This window comes from Carlito syrichta, unplaced genomic scaffold (assembly GCF_000164805.1).
Source record: "Carlito syrichta isolate Samal-C Ts95f unplaced genomic scaffold, Tarsius_syrichta-2.0.1 Scaffold303038, whole genome shotgun sequence".
Lineage (NCBI taxonomy): Eukaryota > Metazoa > Chordata > Mammalia > Primates > Tarsiidae > Carlito > Carlito syrichta.
Window position 1 is genome coordinate 589,347 of NW_007247134.1, and position 18,009 is coordinate 607,355.

General features: G+C 44.6%; 1 protein-coding gene across 1 annotated transcript in view; it reads right to left on the bottom strand.

Moving 5' to 3' along the window:
• Positions 1 to 351: 351 nt before the first annotated feature.
• Positions 352 to 18,009, bottom strand: part of CCBE1 (collagen and calcium binding EGF domains 1) — an 82,305-nt gene continuing 64,647 nt past the window's right edge. Inside the window, exons 9-13 of the mRNA XM_021712071.1 lie at positions 9,189 to 9,309; positions 3,705 to 3,844; positions 3,572 to 3,607; positions 2,772 to 2,807; positions 352 to 585 (exon numbers count right to left, since the gene is read on the bottom strand). Coding sequence (XP_021567746.1) covers positions 352 to 585; positions 2,772 to 2,807; positions 3,572 to 3,607; positions 3,705 to 3,844; positions 9,189 to 9,309 — 567 coding nt within the window. The remainder of the gene's footprint in view (positions 586 to 2,771; positions 2,808 to 3,571; positions 3,608 to 3,704; positions 3,845 to 9,188; positions 9,310 to 18,009) is intronic.

Below are 18,009 nucleotides of genomic sequence, written 5' to 3' on the forward strand. Positions count from 1 at the left end.
GATATTCTGTCAAATTTTAAGACACTGTGAGAGTATTTAACTCAGAAATCCAGAAGTTTTTGAAAAACATAGGACGTAAAAAAGTCCCAGTGCAAACCCACTCCAATGGACTCTCAATGGGAAACATGTAAGTCAGTCAATCCCTCCCTCATGTCTTAACAGGGGACTCTGAAAATAGTCTTTGGAAGAGGAGTAGGGAGAAGGCAGAAAAGAGAAAAAAGAGAAAAGAAAACCAAAAAAAATGTATCTTTTCTAGGTCTCCAGTGGCATTTCTTTTCCTCTTTAGACGATATAACTGCAGGTGAAAATACTCTTCTTTCTCTTCCGTTGGCACAAAGATGTTGCGATAGGCTATGGATAAACGTCTGTGGGGGCCCCGAAATCTCCTGCCTCAGTTCTTCTTGGGTGGTCATCTCCAGAGCCCAAGTCCATGGTTTCTGGGTAGCTGGAAAATTCCTGAGGTAAAGGGAACTCCTCTGCTGAAGAGTGAGTCCGGTGCCCGAACACCTTTTCCTGCAGCTCCGTGATGTCATTGCGGATGTCAGCCAACATAAGTAGCAAGAAGTCAAAAGAACCGGGGGGTCCCTGCAGGCACATAGGAGGAATCAAAGCTAGAATATGCCAGACAGCGCCAGCGCCCATGGGCTCTGTGATTTGCTCATTCTGCTGCATGCTGGCAACTGCTTTCTCAATAACTCTGTGCCCAAATGGAGGAAATGTAAGTACTACTGTAGGAGCCTAGGGGATTCCCCATAGAGTCCTCCAATGCCCCCTTCTTATAGATGAGCTCTGGAGACACATTCACCTCTCCTCTTTCCTAATTCAAAACCAGAGCAAATCTCGTATAAGAAAGCAAAGGAGAATGACTCTCCTAGTTACTTTTCAAAGGAACCTATGAAGGCAGTAGAGTGGTGTTGAAGGAGTGGGGATTCTGTCGGGTTTGAATCTCATCTCTCCCATCTTCTAGCTGTGTGGGCGTGGACAAGTCACCTAATTTCTTTGGGTCTCAGTTTCCCCATGTGTAGAGTACTGATGAAAGTCCTAACTTCCTAGGAGTGCATAGGGTTCATAAGTGAGTAGTCAAGTGAGTTAATACATGTAAAAAACTTAGAACATGTGTTCACAAATGTTATATGCCCTTTAAAAAATGTAATTATTAAGATATTTATAAGATGGTTGATTTTAAGTGCAAAATCAATGAAGTTGAATATGCCATAAAGACATCAGTTTCTCATTGACCAGGAAAGTCCAAACAAAAACTTCCTAATTTTTCTATTTATTGAAAATCCTTTATTGTCATATGAGGGGGACCCAAAAAACCCGGATTTATAAAAAATTGTGTATTTAGTCTTACATGTTTAAACTTCAGTTACCTTCACAGTACTCTTTGTATGACGAAATACACTGATTGATATGATTTTTCCATGGCTCAAAACAGTTTTTGAACTTGTCCATTTTGATGCCTTTTATTGCTTCTGCTGTTTTTTGTTCCACCTTTTCCCACATCAGCAAAATGCTTCCCTTTGAGGACTTTTTTCATTCAGGGAAACAAACAAACAAAAAAGTCACTTGGGGTGAGACTTTGTGAATAGGGAGGGTGGGGAACGGAGATCATGATGTTTTGGTCAAAAACTGCTGAAAACTCAGTGCTGTGTGGGCAGGTGCATCGTTATGGTGGAAGAACCAGTCACCTGTTTGTCACAACTCAAGACATTTCTTCTGCAGTGCAGTTCCTCACAACAATGCTAGCTGGTACACTAATGCCGATAGGTTCCTCGAACACTTATCTAGCAGGGGAAGCCTGTACTCTACGGGGCCCACCCTCTAAAAAGATAATTCTGGTTTTTTGGGTCCCTCTCATATGGTATTTGTTAAGTTTTAATTTCCATGTAGTGCTGCGTAGGGCACAGTTAAAAAAAAAGCATAAACATGCATGTTCTGGGCCTATCAGAAGCTTGTAGTCAAGTTATTATTAACCTCCCCATCTCATAATGTCTGCTGTTGCCACTACCACCTTAAAAGCAGCAGCTGACACTATAAAGGACTTACAGAGGTGTAGCATTTTGATATCATTTGACCTTCACCATAATCACTTGAGGTATGGCGGATCAGACTTCACCATGGCCACCGCACAGGTGGGGAAATGAATTCCCAGCGATGCTAAGTGAAGTGCCCATGGTCAGAAAGCTAACAGGTGGAAGAGTTGAGACAGGAACCCACACCTCCTACCTCTGTGGCCATGGCTCTTGGTCTTTCTTCCAAGACGACACTGACTTCCTCAGAAACAGTGAAGTGCTTTGAATTTTCTGTGCTTCTGGATACGACTAAATTTCATTTTTAATCTCCCAGATACTAGGCCTATGGAAACTAATTTCTTCTCGGGTCCCAAGCAGCCCTGCATGTCTTTGTACTTTTGAGGGAAGCTAGAGCTGTAGCAGTGGCTAAACTCGCAAGTGTTCAGAGTTATCACATACCCCATAGATTTATTTCATAATCTTTTCAGATGTTTTATGGCATACTTGGAAACAGACTCAGGACATAGCGGGGCTGTGAACTTTAACAAAAGACATTCCAAATAGAGATTAGCCATGAGAAAAAAAAAAAAAAAGATAATGAATTTAAAAACCAATTCCAAACCAGCTGCCAAAGGCTTCTGTGACTCTCTCCCTAACCACAGAATTCTGTTCAGGCAGCTGAGTGATGGTTAGAAGGGGGTGGGTTTGCTACTGAGAACCTTCCCTTGGGGAAGCAGGACCCACAGGGCTACTTACCGGAGACCCCTTGGGCCCAGGTGCTCCTCTTTCCCCCTAAAAACAGAAAGGCCAGGGTTAGCTTTCTGGACCACACAGATGCCACCACCATAGTCTCTGTTTGCATACCCACCGCAACCATCTCCCGGCACAAATCAACAAATATTTTCTATAGAAAACATATGTAAGATTGAAGCTGGACTCAAGGGACCGCTTATTTGAACAGAACTGCTTGGGTCAAGTGTCTCTCATTCCAGTTTCCCTTGAGGCCATATATTTTCCAACCAAATCTGACAGGAGGAATGTTTGCGTTTCCAGGCAGTGTGTGGAATTCCAGAAACTTTCTGAAGGAACTCACACTGCCGACTTTATGAGGCAGAGAGCGGGCAGCCCTCGAAGTGAAACCATCCGCTTGTACAGAAGGGGCATCTCCTGTTCTTGCCTTGAACATCTCGTGTTAATGCGAACACACACAAAATAAACCCATAAAACAATTCTGGTTAAAGAGAAAAACATATGTGACGACCGCAACACAGAGGCTCATTTAAAGTTTACAGGAGTCGTTTTTCCTAGGAGTGGTTCTGGTGGTTGTTTTAGTTTTTAGGGCTGGTTTCACACTTTAGGAAAACGGCTTTAGATTTTGTTCTCAGCTTTGGGGAAAAATACATCTGTGTCTCAATTTTGCCAAGTGTGAAGTGGGGACATTAAGCCCTCCCGCCGAGTGGGGACATAAAACCCCACCGCCGAGCTTTTCTAGGTGCCTATTCAGTAGGTAGAGGGTGCGAGACTTTTGGTTTGTAATGGCCACTGATAAGACTTACTTTGGAACCATCTCTTCCTGGTGCCCCCGGCGGACCCTACAAGACAGAAGGATCCGGCTTAACAGAAGGAAAAGCGTGGGACAAGAACACGGTCTCCCCCACAACAGGAGGTCATCTCTGGCAGGATACTGACCACAGGGCCTCTCCGGCCTTGCTTCACGTGGGACACATCAGGAGATGGTCCCATGGGTCCCATTGAGCCCCGCGGGCCAGGCTGTCCAGGAGGACCTGGCATACCAGGGAATCCTGGGCTCCCCTTTGGTCCCGGTGAACCTGCAATAAAAGAACACCTCATTAACTGACAGCCAGTAGGAAGGACAAAACGTCCTGGCTGAGAGGAGTCTAGGGCCCCCGAAGCCATTTCTCTGTATACTTTGACTTCTCCACTAAGATTGTCTCACAGGCATTTTAAGCATCACATGATCAAAGTGATTTCTCCATCTTCCTCTCTCTTCATGAACCACCAGCCACTCATTCCCTTGAGTCAGAGATTTGAGAGTATTCCTCTATATTTCCCTATTTCTACAACCTCCTTATTCGATCAGTGGTCCCCTTCTATGTGTTTCACTTCTTTAACATCTCATAACTGTTAGGTCCTCTCTTTTCCTGCCACCACAGCAGGGAAGTGGTTCTCACAGCTGGAGAACAGTTAAAAGTACAGGCTTTAGCATCAGAGGAACTTAGGTTGCACTCTTAGACAAGTTGCTTGAGCAGTGTAAGCCTTATTTTTTTAGCTGTAAAGTTGGACTAATAAAGATCTTCCTCATAGAGTAATTGTGTGTGTTTTTTTAAGAGACAGGGTCTTGCACTCTTACCTAGCCTGGAGTACAGTATCATGATCATAGCTCACTGCAGCCTTGAACTCTTGAGCTCAAGAGATCCCCCTGTCTTAGCCTCCCAAGTAGCTAGGACTACAGCTGTATGCTACCATACCTAGCTAATTTTTATTTTTTTGTAGAGATGGGGTCTTGCTATGCTGTCCAGGCTGGTCTTGAGCACCTGGTTTCAAGAGATCTTCCCACCTTGGCCTCCCAAAGTGCTGGGATTACAGGAATGAGCTATGGTGCCTGGCCTAAAGTGGTTGTATTAGATGAGATTTCAGATACACACACACACTGTTAGGTCTTCTTTATATTTGTCTCAACTCTTGTCTCTTTGCTAGTCTCTCTGCCCATCCTCCCCTGGTTACCCTTCATCCATTCTTCATGCTGCTATGTGAATAATATATCAAAAATAAGTTTTACTTTGTAACTTCTCTACTTTTAACACTTTGGTGTGAAAGTCTCGAGTCTAGCAGGGCCTTTCTTGGAGGGCAGACTATGGATGCACCTGGGATTCGAAGCTAAGCAGGGTCGCTGCGGTTTAGCGTAGCCGGGCTCAGTGGCTCAGCCTGTCATCCCGTGCCTTTGGGAGGCTGAGGTGAGTGGATTGCCTGAGCCCGTGGGTTTGAGACCCATCTGGGCAGGCAAGACCTCATCTCTACAATAAATCAAAAAATTAACCGGGTGTGGTAGCGTGCGCCTATAGTTCCAGCTACTCGGAAGGCTGAGGTGGAAGGATCGTCGGAGCCCAGCAGGTCGAGGCTGTGGTGGCCGGGAGCGGCCATTGCACTCCAGTCTGGGCGACAGAGTGAGATTCCAACTCAAAAAACCCCCCCGAAAACAAAAAAAACCCATGAAAGTCTCGGGTCACTGGAGTCAGCAAATTCTCTCTCTTGTAGGCCCCAGACAAAAATCCACAAATATATGGGAGAGGGGTTGGAAATGTCCTCATGTTCAAGATCAGCCACATATACAAGGCATGCATGGGGTGGGTGTGTGTGGTGGAGATCTCATCCCAAGGTGTAGGTGCATAGGTCATGCTTTGGATTGCACCTGGAGCAGGAGAATTGAAAATGCTCCCTATCCCCACAACTCTGGCAGGGAATAATAAATAACAGAAATCTACCACTGGGAAAAGGGCAATATTTTGGAAAGAGAAACCCTCTGTAGCACAGTACGTAAGGGGTGCCAACAGCTGTAGTGGAGTACAAATGCTGAGAAAAACCCACTGGTACCCTAGGCCCCTACTAATCATAAGGTAACAGTATCCCACCACTGAAAAAATTTGAAGACAGTGAAACACTGTATTGACAATAAAACCCAAATGCAGCTCAGTGATTTGCTAGCTTGACTCACTTCCTATGCTTGTGGCTCAACCAGAGCAGAAGGTATGCGTTTCCAAGATACATTAGTTTGTACCTCTGTCTCTACTGTTCCTCTGCAAACGATGTCTGACATTAACCCAAAGGGCACATAAAAAGGCAAAAGCAACACAAATTTAAAAAACCATCGCAAGAGACAGAGCAATCAGTAGAACCAGACTCAGAGGTGACCCAGATGTTGCTATTATCAAACAGGAACTTTAAAATAGCACTGACTAATATGTTAAAGGTGCTGGTAGAAAAGATAAACAGCCTGCCTGAATAGATGGGAATTTCAGCAGAGAGAAGGAAATTAGAGGGAAAAAAGTAATATGGAAACAAAAAAACACAACATTGCAGATCAAAGTATTGTTTTTTTGATAGGCTAATCAGCAGACTGGTGACACTTGAGGAAAAAAATCAGTGAACTTCAGGATAAGTCAGTAATCATCCAAAATGAAACATGGGCAACCCCCTTGGGTCCCCTCCCATTGTGGGAGCTTTTCTGTCCTCTCAATAAATTCTGCTTTCAAAAAAAAAAGAAACACAAAGAGGAAAATAAAAAGTAAAACAGGGCATCCAAAAGAGTTGGGGCAATATAGAACAGCGCAACATGAAAGTAATTGGAGTATGAAGAGAAGAAAACCCTACAATGCCTCTCCCTTGCATATAGAATAAAGTTCAGACTCTTCAGCATAATATCCCAGTTAGTTCTTGTCTTCCTCTCCAGGTACCTTTTTTTCACAATTGCCTTCTTCCTAATCACTTTGCAGTCCTGATTCTCCCTGAATTAACCATGCCATAGTGCACTGCCGGGGCTGGACTACTCTCCTCTCCTTTTCTGCTTTGTCTCCTTCCCCACAGAATTATCACAGACCACTCATCTCCAAAAACGTCACAACATCCCCTCCATAAAAGAATTAACTGTTATTACTTCATTGTACACCGTACTATATCTATCGTATAATGTGAGTATATGTGAATGTGTATATATATGTATATATACACTCTCTGCATGTGTATATGTATTATTTATGCATGCCATTTTCTTCTAAGGATTTCTAGTATTTAAAAATTGGGGCAACCCCCTCAGGTGCCCTCTCACCATGGGAGCATTTCTGTCCTCTCAATAAATCCTACTTTAAAAAAAAGAAGAAAAAAATCGGGAGACTCCATGTAAAAATCTGGATTTCTGACCTTGACTTGAAACAGGAAACACTAAACCCTGGACCACAATTCCGCCACTGGCCAACTGACTGAAGCTTTATGTAGGGACTGCTCCTTCGGATGAAAGGATGTGTTCTTGAGTTTAGTCCAGATCTCTCTCTTCCTATCACTCCACCCAGCTCCCTTCACTATCTATGCTATCTGCTTTTCTCAGATGTGGATGTTGAGGTGTTCTTTAAAAAATTATTTTCAGAGGCCTAAATATACATAGCACTCAGAGTATATGGTGTTTAAGAGCAAGCTACATGGCTATTTTTGCATCTGCCTCATAATAATAGTTTGCGTGACAGAATTTGGTCATCTCATCTTATCATGGAAGCTGATGAGGAAGAGACTTTTAGACCTCATCTATGTTGAACTACAGCACAAAGCACTGCATACAGCCAGTATGGATGAGGACCTCACACACACTAGAAGTAAAAAGCAAGGAGAACACTGGATTGGAATTTCTCTGTGCAAAGGCTGGGTCCACTGTAAAAGCACATTCATCCTCAATCACTCTCCGTTCCATCAAGGACCCTGGACAGCTCAAACCACACTGGAAACCAGACGGTGGACTTGGAGAAGAAAGCTAGAAAGTCATTTACTAAGAAAAGACAGTCAATGGCTCCCCTGCTCCTACTATTGTTTTTATTCTGGTGATATATGGACTGACCTGGAGATGACATCCTCCAGGAAAGCAAAGCAAGAGCATTCTCTCAGAGGAGAGTGGTGAACACTGTGCTGGGAACCAGTTTGTAAGGAGAGTCTCTTTAGAGGCATCTGCTGGAGAAAACTCCACCGTGAACCACAGTGCCTAGGGTAAGGGAATGAATGAACCCTGGGCCAGTTCTTAATTTTCTGAATAGACTGAGATGGTCACACACACAGGTATTTGAGGAAAACCAAGAGAAAAGTGGAGAGAAAATATTCAAATTCTTTTGGAAGAACTCTGCCTTTGTTCTTGTTGATGATCCAGCAAAAACAAACAACAACCAAAACAAACAAACAAAAAACCAAGCAAAACCTCCTCCGCAAAAACAAAAACAACAAAAAATACCCCCCCAAACAACCTGCCGCATGTCCTTCCTATTTGGACATATTTCACCAGTTTTCCATGTTCCGTTCAACCACTAACCCCCATTTGCGTTTGCTTGATGTGTCTTGTTTTCCCAATGAGAATGTCAAGGGGTCATTCATAGCATCTAGCACATGACCAGCAATGGCAACCAGGGATAAGATGCTCAATGGTTCAGAACTACTTGCGAACACTAATGTCATTTCTTCTACTGGCGTGAAAAAAATCTACTGATCTGTCTATGGAGAGACTCGAAATGGGAAACATCTTGTAATTTTTAAAAGTTCTCACTGTATATTTCCTAGGACATTTGAGATTTTCTTCAAATAAATAAGGATGAATCTTCAAATCAGTATGGTAAATGAAAGAAGCCAGAGACAGAGAAAACATGAAAAGCTTCCATTGATACATAGTTCTAGAACAGGTACAATGGAAGTGGCTGAAAACAGGTCAGTGGCTGCCTAGAGTTGGAAGTGGGAAGGTGAAATAACTGCAAGTGGACACAAGTCAACTTTCTAGGGGTGAAAAAAATGTCCTGTATCTTGATATAGGTATAGGGTAGAGGTTATAAAGGTGGCTACACCTGCCCAAACTAATAGAACTACACTTTAAATGGGTACCTTTTATTATATATAATTTGTATCTCAATAAAGTTGACTTATAAAATTATGTAGCTTAGATAGAAAAATAAATATAGATATAAACATGTCAACAAATAATAAGGGAAGGTGGAAAGCAGTGGACACGAGGCTGGCCCTGAGTGGTTCGAACTGGACAATGCGCCCAGAGAGGTTCGTGATACTGTCCTATTTCTGTATGTTAATATTTTTTCCAGAATACAGTTAAAAAAACCAGTTTTCATTTTCTTTCTCTGTAAGTTAAAATGATCTTCAGGAATCCTCACCAACCCCAGGACAATGACCTTTTTCTTCCAAGCTGCTATTGGTTGTGAGGGTTTCTCAGGTGTGAGGGTCCAGTTTCCCAAGGCCCTCTTGTTGCACGGCTTTGCGACAGCTCTCTGGACACCTGCTTTGGTTCTTCTCGATGGAAGCTGGAGAACACGGTCCAGTCTCCACTAAATATGAGCTTTTGGCAGGTCGTGGCTGGCGACTCTACCACCCTCACCCTTGGGTGTCCCTCTCCACACTTACCGGGAGGGCCCTGGCCCCCAGGCAGGCCAGGAGGTCCTGGAAGGTAGGCGTTTGAGGCCAGCACCTTGTCGCCGGTGATATACTTGCCCAGGTCAGCGGCATTATTGGGAAGCAGGGCAATCTGCAAAGAGAAGAGGAAACCTCAGTCAGGAAGCCATGGCGCCACCGCAGAGGCTATCCCTGGCATTTGCGTTTTAGCCTCTGTAGAGGCTACACAGGCTTTTTCTGCTTGATACATACACACATGCACACACACACACATCTCCAAAGCTAGTTAGGGCTCAAAGGGAAAAGAAAAACCTTGTTTCTAAAACTAGAGGCCTTCTAGTGAAAACAGCTTGCATGAGATCACTCAGCTAGTTAGTAGGCCAAACTGGATAAGCTCCAGGTGGCTTAGACATCACTGGAACTCACTGTTGCCATAATTAATAGGATCTACCTGTTTAGAGCTCTCAATTTGCTAACTACTTTACATCTCAAACATTTACTGCATAGCTACTACAGTCCAGGCCCTGTGCTTAGTTCTGTGGCTACAGTGTGTCTAAGACATGGTCCCTGCCCTAAAAGAACTCTGAGCCTTGGGAGCCAGGACCAATAATGTGACTGACTGTTCCCCCTACTCTCTCAGGGCTGACATTCAGTACAATTGGGCCACAGTGATTGTGGTGGTTGTAAAATTCAGTCTCTTTGACATGCCTCTCTTCAGAGGTAGAGGCGAATTTCTCATCTCGAGTGTGGGCTGAACTCAGCCACTTGCTTCTCCTGAGTAGAATGTGGCGGAAGTGATGGTGTGTAACTTCTGGGACAAGGACAAGGGGCATGGAGGTTCCAACTTGCTCACCTTTGGGCCTCTCGTTTTAGGGGGAAGCCTAAAATGAATGACCTTTGTACTTTTTGATATCAGGTAAACCGTGTGAATCTGTGACAACTTTGGTAAGAACCAAATGGTTTGAATGCTACAATTCTGCTTCCTCACAGACCAAAGAGAACAAGGACACCTCCCTGCAGGACTGTGAAGATGAAGTGAGGGAAAGTATGTGGTGTGCCCGGCATAGCCCGGATGACACTAAATTCCTGATAAACGGTAGTTCTAGTCTCTTTCCTCCCACAAGCTAATTCAGGGGTATAAGATCAAGTGAGGAGGGTATGCTTCTGAGGTGGTGCTACCCCCAGAGGACTTACTCTGCATCCTAGAGTTCTGAAGAAACCAGGCATCTCTGCCATTTTCTGAAGTGTGTTGCATTTTCCCCTCCTGGACAAGGCCTGCTTGGAAAACCTCTGGCCTGAGAGCATTGTGGTCTCAGAGAAGGCACCGGCAGCTTCCATCCTTACCCTTAGATTGCTCCAGTGCCCTAAATCCATCTTGGGATCTTAGCTTTCAAGAGAGGTACTTCTTAAACATGCCCAATCAGGGATGGCCAACTGCCACTGTGAAACCATTGTGTCCTGTGGAGTTTGACACCAGCACAGAGCACTACATTAATTCTTAAAAATCTTTTGACTTGGGAGGTCTCAAATTTTGTATTTCAGGCCGGAGTGCAGTAGTATGATCATGGTTCACTGCAGCCTTGACCTCCTTGGGCTCAAGTGATCTTTCTGTCTTGGCCTCCTGAGTAGCTGGGACTACAGGCACGTACCACCCCACCTGGCTAATTTTTTTGTGGAGATGAGATATTGCTAGTTTGCTTAGGCAATCCTCTTGCCTTGACCTCCCAAAGTGCTGGGATTACAGCATGAACCACCACTCATGGCCAAAAAATTGTGCAAATTTCTTCCTGGGGCTTTTATCAACTCTTGAGTTACAATTTTTTGGAGGAAGAAGCATACGATTGAGGGTTAATTTGAACAGCCATGGATTTCCTACCTTTATGGGAAAGTCAGCACTTACTAACTTTCATTTCCTTGTCACAGAGATGACAGACTCCCAGTCAAGTTCCGATGCAGCATGGTAAGGGACACACAACGAGGCTACACAAATAACCCCAGAAATTTCAGGGCCTGCACATGTCTTTTTTTTTTTAGTTGGAGTCTCACTCTGTCGCCCAGACTGGAGTGCAGTGGCCGCTTCCGGCCACCGCAGCCTCGACTTGCTGGCTTCTGGTGATCCTTCGCCTCAGCCTTCCGAGTAGTTGGAACTACAGGAGTGCACTACCACGCCCGGCTAATTTTTTGATTTATTGTAAAGATGAGGTCTTGCCAAGTTGCCCGGGTGGGTCTCCAACCCGCAGGCTCGGGCAATCCACTCACCTCAGCATCCTAAAGCGCAGGATTACAGGCTGAGTCACTGAGCCTGGCTTGCACATGTCTTAAATATGAAAGAAACTCTGTCAGGGATGGGCTGACTGGCTCAATAGTAACATAGCAGGGCAATGGAGTAAAGGATGACCATGAGGTCTTAACTCTCCCAAGCCTAGGCCTGAGGGGATCATACAGGAGGTTACATAATATATCCACTGAACTATAGCCAAGATCCCAGGCTACACAACCACAGGAAGCCTTGGGAAGGTTTTGCTGTCCAAGATGAACTCCCAGCCTCTGAGAGTTCTCTGTCTCCTCTACTAGTGTCTGTTTCTGAACTTGGGGCTTTGGCAATGACTTTGTTCAACACTCCCGTTATGGAACGTGAGTCTGATGAAGACATCTGGCAAAGATCCCGTTCTCCTTCTGGGTGGTTCCTGGGTTGGGGGCCCTCTCGATACAGCTTTAGGAGCTGATGATTTGTCTTACTCACAGAGACAGATATCCTTGCCAGGGAAGAAATCTAATATCAAGGAAAAGTGAATATTGTGGTAATATATGGTTTTCACTTTGGTACAGAAGCTTTACCTGATACACCTTATGGAGAACAAATTCTTCTGGCTCCCTTGTGGGTGACTGCCCTAGTACCCCATTCACCCTTTAATGAGGCTCTTGAGATTTTTCTACGATGGAGAATCATGGGAATGTGCAAGAGGGCTTGGCTGTATCCCTCCTGCCTAGTGTGGAGAACGAGTCGAATTGTGAGTCTGATGGGGTTGTTCCCTGTCCTCCCACTCGGTCTTCCTTATGCACCTGCAGAGTAGAGGTTGGGCTCTCCTATGGTCCAGGGATCCTATTCCCAATTCTGCTTCCTGAGATGTCCAGTGTAAGCCCCTAGTCTCTTCCTCAGAGGGTGTTTCTTCCTACTTGGAGTTCTAGCTGAAATCAAACCCTACTGAAATCCACTTAGTTCAGGGCGCAAGGATGCTCAGAAGGGCAGAAAACACAAAGAGGCTCTAACACTGTCTTCCAAAGGGTTCCCCTCCCCACTATCCTTAGGATTTCTGAGGGTGCACACCCAGAAAGCCTAGGAGCCCGTTAACTAGTACTAAAATCCTTGGGTAAGGACAGCCTTGAAGGTCTATGAGCTAAGAGATTCCTGACCATCCATTGCCTGTTGAACATAAGATCTTCCCCACACTTGGAGAAGACCCAGTGTTTTCTGAAAGATACAAGGAATGGCGCCCTGCTGGGGATGTCACCGGTTCGTTCCTGTGACTGCTACTCAGGATCCTGAAGGGGTGATCATAAGAATCAAAATCCTGTGCAACCTGAAAGTCAGTTGTGCACAATTCCAAGCCATGGCTCATGGTTCAGTGCTACCACTGGGACATAGCTGTGTTCGTGGGGTTTATTTAAAATGGTGCTGACGTCCCTATGTCACAGCAAAAGATCGCCCCAACCTGCGAATGGGTACCCATGGCCCTGGGGTGGAAGGGGAGTGAACCAATAAGAAAAACTTCCAACAATGGGACAGTGGATCAATATTGGCCACTGCAGCCTGTCCAAATGTGGATCCCACCCACAGCTTTGCATTAGGCAGGTGTACATCTAAATCTCAGGCCTGCTACCTTCTGCCCGTGGGGTCCTGGGGAGGCTGCATAATCTGGATTTCCTCATCTGTAAAACAGGGATTGTGATAGCCACCTAACAGGGCTGCAGCAGGGTAAAAGTGATGATGATATCATCGTCTTTAACATGCCTGGCCCAGTGTCCAGATGTTGTCATGGATACAGCAGAAATTCTCTGCCTGGATTTGTCCCAAAACAGCTGTGTGACGTGATAAGTCCCTTCACCCTTCTAGGTTTTCCTCTTCCTGTCCACAAGCCTAGAGGTTCAGACCAGATGAAGACATCTTTGTAATTAAATTTTTGCAGGCAGGACCACAGGATGAAATTTGCACGTAAATGGGCTTTAGAGATGCTCCCCAGTGCCCTCCCCGTCCGGTTTGTTCCCTTGTAAAAGTTAGGAGGTGAGCCTTGTAAAATTGACCTCTGTGCCCTGGCTGACCTTCTGCTGGGTCAGTGCTTCCCAATTCCCCTGAGTGCCTCTGCATCAGCAGGAAGAGTGGGAAGTGACACAATGGCTTCACTTTCTACATAGATGCAGCAGAGGATGGGCTGCTGAATGCCAGGGGTTTGGGAAGAAGGCTGTAGTAATGTAGGGAGAGTCGGCCCTTCTACTGGATTCCAGCCAATGGAATTATGGGTATCCATCATCTCATATTGGCCTTCGTAATAGATCACCTGCCTCAGAGGCCTGTTGGGATGAATTAGGATGACACTCTCTGTAAAGCACTTTGCAAGGCGTGCTAATGATTAATGTTAGTCATTTATTAGGTAAGCATTTACAAGCTCTTTCTAGGTGGCAGGCACGGTTCTCGGTCCTTTATAAATATTAACTCATTTGATCGGCATGAACACCCTATGCAGTGGGTATGATCCTTGTCTTTTTCATAGAACTGAGGCACAGAGAGGTTAAGTAACTTACCCAGTTACTTACTTGCACAGCCAGCAAGTAGTGGGATTAGAATTTAAACTTACTCAGTCTGTTTCTAGAATCTGTGCTCTTAAACATTACACCAAGCAGCCAAGTTCATTACTATGATACTTGGCAAAGCAATCTTTAATCAAAAAGCAAGCTTTAATGAAAAAGCAAGAATTAATCAAAAAGCAAGCTTTAATTAAAGCCTTAATACGAACTGTTCTTCCCAAAGATCCCGAGAAGAACCATTTTATAGAGTAAATAGATCAAAGTAGCAGAGGAAGCCACAAATAATTAAGAAGGCGTATACTCAAAAAACAAAACAAAACAAAAAACCCTTTTGGAAAACAACTTGAAAGCACCTGTCAAGACGCTGCAATACTCTTAAACATTTTCTTCTTTTGCCTCTTCTATGCTTTCTAAATTTCCTATGTAGTATTACTATCCTAGTGGAAATATGCTAAAATAGTAAAAAAAAAATAAAATAAAATAAAAAGAAGCCATATACTCATATGGTTGGCGACAAAGGTGGTACTACAGGGAACAAGTGCAGCCCATCCATTGGGCTGCAGATCAGCTCAGTGTTGGAACCACATGGTCCTTCTTTACAGCTGCATAATATTCCATCCTGTAGATGCAGCAAATTGGATGGAGTTGGTGACAATCATACTTAGTGGTCTATCACGGAAGCAAAGCATACCACGCATACCACATTCTCACTCACAAGTGGGACCTGAACATTAATTACAATAGCACAAGGGAGGAGTGGCCAGTCCCAGGACACTGCCGGGGTGTGGAGGGGTGTGAGGGTGTTGGGGAGGGGACATGTAACAACACAGAGAGTACCTGGTCCTAAACCAGGGGGAGTGAGGACCAGTTAGAGGCCCACACTTCACCTGTGTGTAGATTACTTACGTATCTATTTTTTTTTTTTTTGAGTTGGAGTCTCGCTCTGTCACCCACACTGGAGGGCAGTGGCTGCTGCTGGCCACCACAGCCTCGACCTGCTGGGCTCCGGCGATCCTTCCGCCTCAGCCTTCTAAGTAGTTGGAACTACAGGCACGCGCTACCACGCCCGGCTGATTTTTGATTTATTGTAGAGATGAGGTCTCACCAAGTTGCCCAGGTGGGTCTTGAACTCGTGGGCTCAGGCAATCCGCTCACCTCAGCCTCCGAAGCGCGGGATTACAGGCTGAGCCACCGAGCCCGGCTTACTTACATATCTAATCCTGACTTGCACCCCATATCTCCATAAGAAAATAAAGTTAAAAAAAATGTTAAAAGACATTGAAGAAAGAAAACAAAAAATAAAATAAAATAAAATAAGGAACCACATCATTCTCTAACTTCTCAAGTTTGACTATCAGCTGGCTCCATGTGTTCCCCGCTTGCTGACTTACGCTTGGCTTCCCTATAAGACGGTGAGTTTATTTACAGCAGGATCTGCGCTCTACTGCTTTGTAATTTTTATTTCCCAGCCAAGGCAGGGTACAGTGGGTGCCTGATAAACACTTCCTGGATCACCATTCACACTTCTGTCAACAGCTCACTCTGGGGAGAGATTGCTGGTGTAAGAGCAGAGAGACCCCTGTCTCCAGGCAGCCGAGGCAGCTGAACACACCCGTCAACCTCAGACCTGCCTCTCTTTCTGGAGTCCTCCTTCCCCTGGGACTCTCTGCAGCAAGCCCACTCTCCAGTCAAGTAGTCCCTGCAACCAGAACTCAGGTGATTTCTAAAATAATCAATAGGCCTTACCCCTGAGTTTTCTTCAGTGTTTGCACGGGACCGAGAGCCATCTGACAGTTAAATAACAGCTATTTTTTCTTCCCCAAACTCCCTCTTTCTCGCCACATGACCTCTTCTCCTGCACCGCAGAACAAATGGTGGAGGTAGGGGCACTGAGGTTTGCTTACCATTTTAAAAGACTTTTTATTGGGAAAAAAAGCACAGAATCCAAAAGCCTCATACAGCAAATACATATCTTAACCAATTACCAGAAAGCAAGCATCCTCTTAATGAATTCCCAAGTCAACACAGAGAACTTTGCCAACCATGCCACTCCTCCGTGCCCCCTCCCAATCCATCTCTTTCCTCTTCCTAAAAGTCACCACTACCTGACTTTTATATTAATCACTTCCTGCGTTTAGAAAAATAATTTATCACCTAGATGCCATGGTTTTGTTTTTCCCCTTTAAAAAGTGACAGGTCTTTTAAGTTTCTCGTCTTCTGCAGGTGGCCAGAACCCAGGGCATTTGCTCACTGGCATTTCCCACAGTTGGAATTTTGTTGACTGTACATGCATGCTGCAGTTCAACATGTTTGCACATCATTTTTTGCTATGGGCTTGGCCATGGTCCAGGACTCCTGGCACCTACCTCTTGGCTAATGTTGATTTGGGCAGACGTTTTACTTTCTTTTGTAAACAGATGGAATTAACAGCAGTAAAACCACATGAAACATTAACAGACAGTCCAAACACTGGCACAGAAGACAAGAAGATAAAGTTTTAGTTCTGCCCTCTTGGGCAGTTATCTCATCTCTCTGTGAACATCAGTATCTTTCTCACAGTGTTATAGTGACAATTAAATGAGGTTCTGGATGCAAAACTGCTTCATAAACTGCAGAATGTGACACATTCTAATGGATGCCTTTAGAAATGCGTTCTCCCTCCTAATGTTCCTCGAATGGTAGCATTAGTTCTGAACTGCCACAAGGCATTTGTAGAAATAATTTGGTAAAAGATGGACCAATTCCAGTCCTACCCAACTGCATGAAAGTTATTGGAGTACCAAGCAACCTCATGGATTTGTATGTAACTCTACATAAGGGTCTTTGAGCGTGACAAATATTTTGACACAAGTATTTCAACTTTTAATCTTTTTTTTTTCTTTCATGCATCACAAAAAGCATTGCATGGAGGAACCTTAACCTCTGTGATTCAGCAGCAGAGGTACCTCGTGCATTTCTTTTTTTTTTTCTTGAGTTGGAGTCTCACTCTTTGTCGTCCAGGCTGGAGTGCAATGGCACACTCATGGCCACTGCAGCCTCGGCCTGCTGGGCTCAGGTGATCCTTCTGCCTCAGCTGTCCAAGTAGCTGGAACTACAGATGCATGCCACCACACCCAGCTAATTTTTGTGATTTGTTGTAGAGACGAAGTCTCACCACATTTCCCAGGCTGGTCTTGAACCCCCAGGCTCAGGTGATCCTCTGGCCTTGGCCTCCCAAAGTATTGGGATTACAAGTTGAGCCACCACGCCCGACCAAGAGCAGAATTTCTGAGCAACTTGTGATTTAGTTCCTCTGTCCCTAAAGATAACCCTGGCTGGAAATGACTTCTCCACAACTCATGGATTATTTCCAGGGTAGGGGAGTGAGGGTGGCCTTATGCTTTGAGAAGTATGCTTGAGACGGTCAGTTGCCTGCTCCAAGCCTGAATCTTCTAGCCTATGAAAGGCAAAATTAGACTTCCTCCTCAAACCTTTCTCTGGGTTTGTTCAATAAACACTGATATCAATATAAGCTCAACCTGGGAATATCTGGGTGGGATATATTTATTTCTATCTTTGTGTTTACACTGATATACATACAAGGTTTCTGACTGGATCCTAGGCTATTTAGGGCTAGAGCCATGTTTTATTCACGATTATACAACAAATACATACATGTCTCTGCTAAAGTTGATCACATCTTCAACAACGTACAAAGGGTCTGCAAAACCACTTCTCATCTCAGTCTGTTGATTTGCTTGCTTAACTGGTAGCTATGGTTTTCATTAGGGGTTGGCTGCACGCTTGTTGAACACGGAAAAGAGATATTGTCTTGTGCTTACTCTCCTGCCCTTTAGCATAACGGGATGCCAAAGTTCAACAGAGTAGATACACTTCTTTGATGTACTAAGAGCCTTGAGTAGAAGCAATTAAATAAACAAGCAGAGAAGCTTATGTTTTATCAGCAAAAGAGCAATTTCTGAGTCAATGATGGACTAGAAAATTGACTGACCTTAAGTGTCATAAATACCGTCTAGCTGGGTCTATGGGT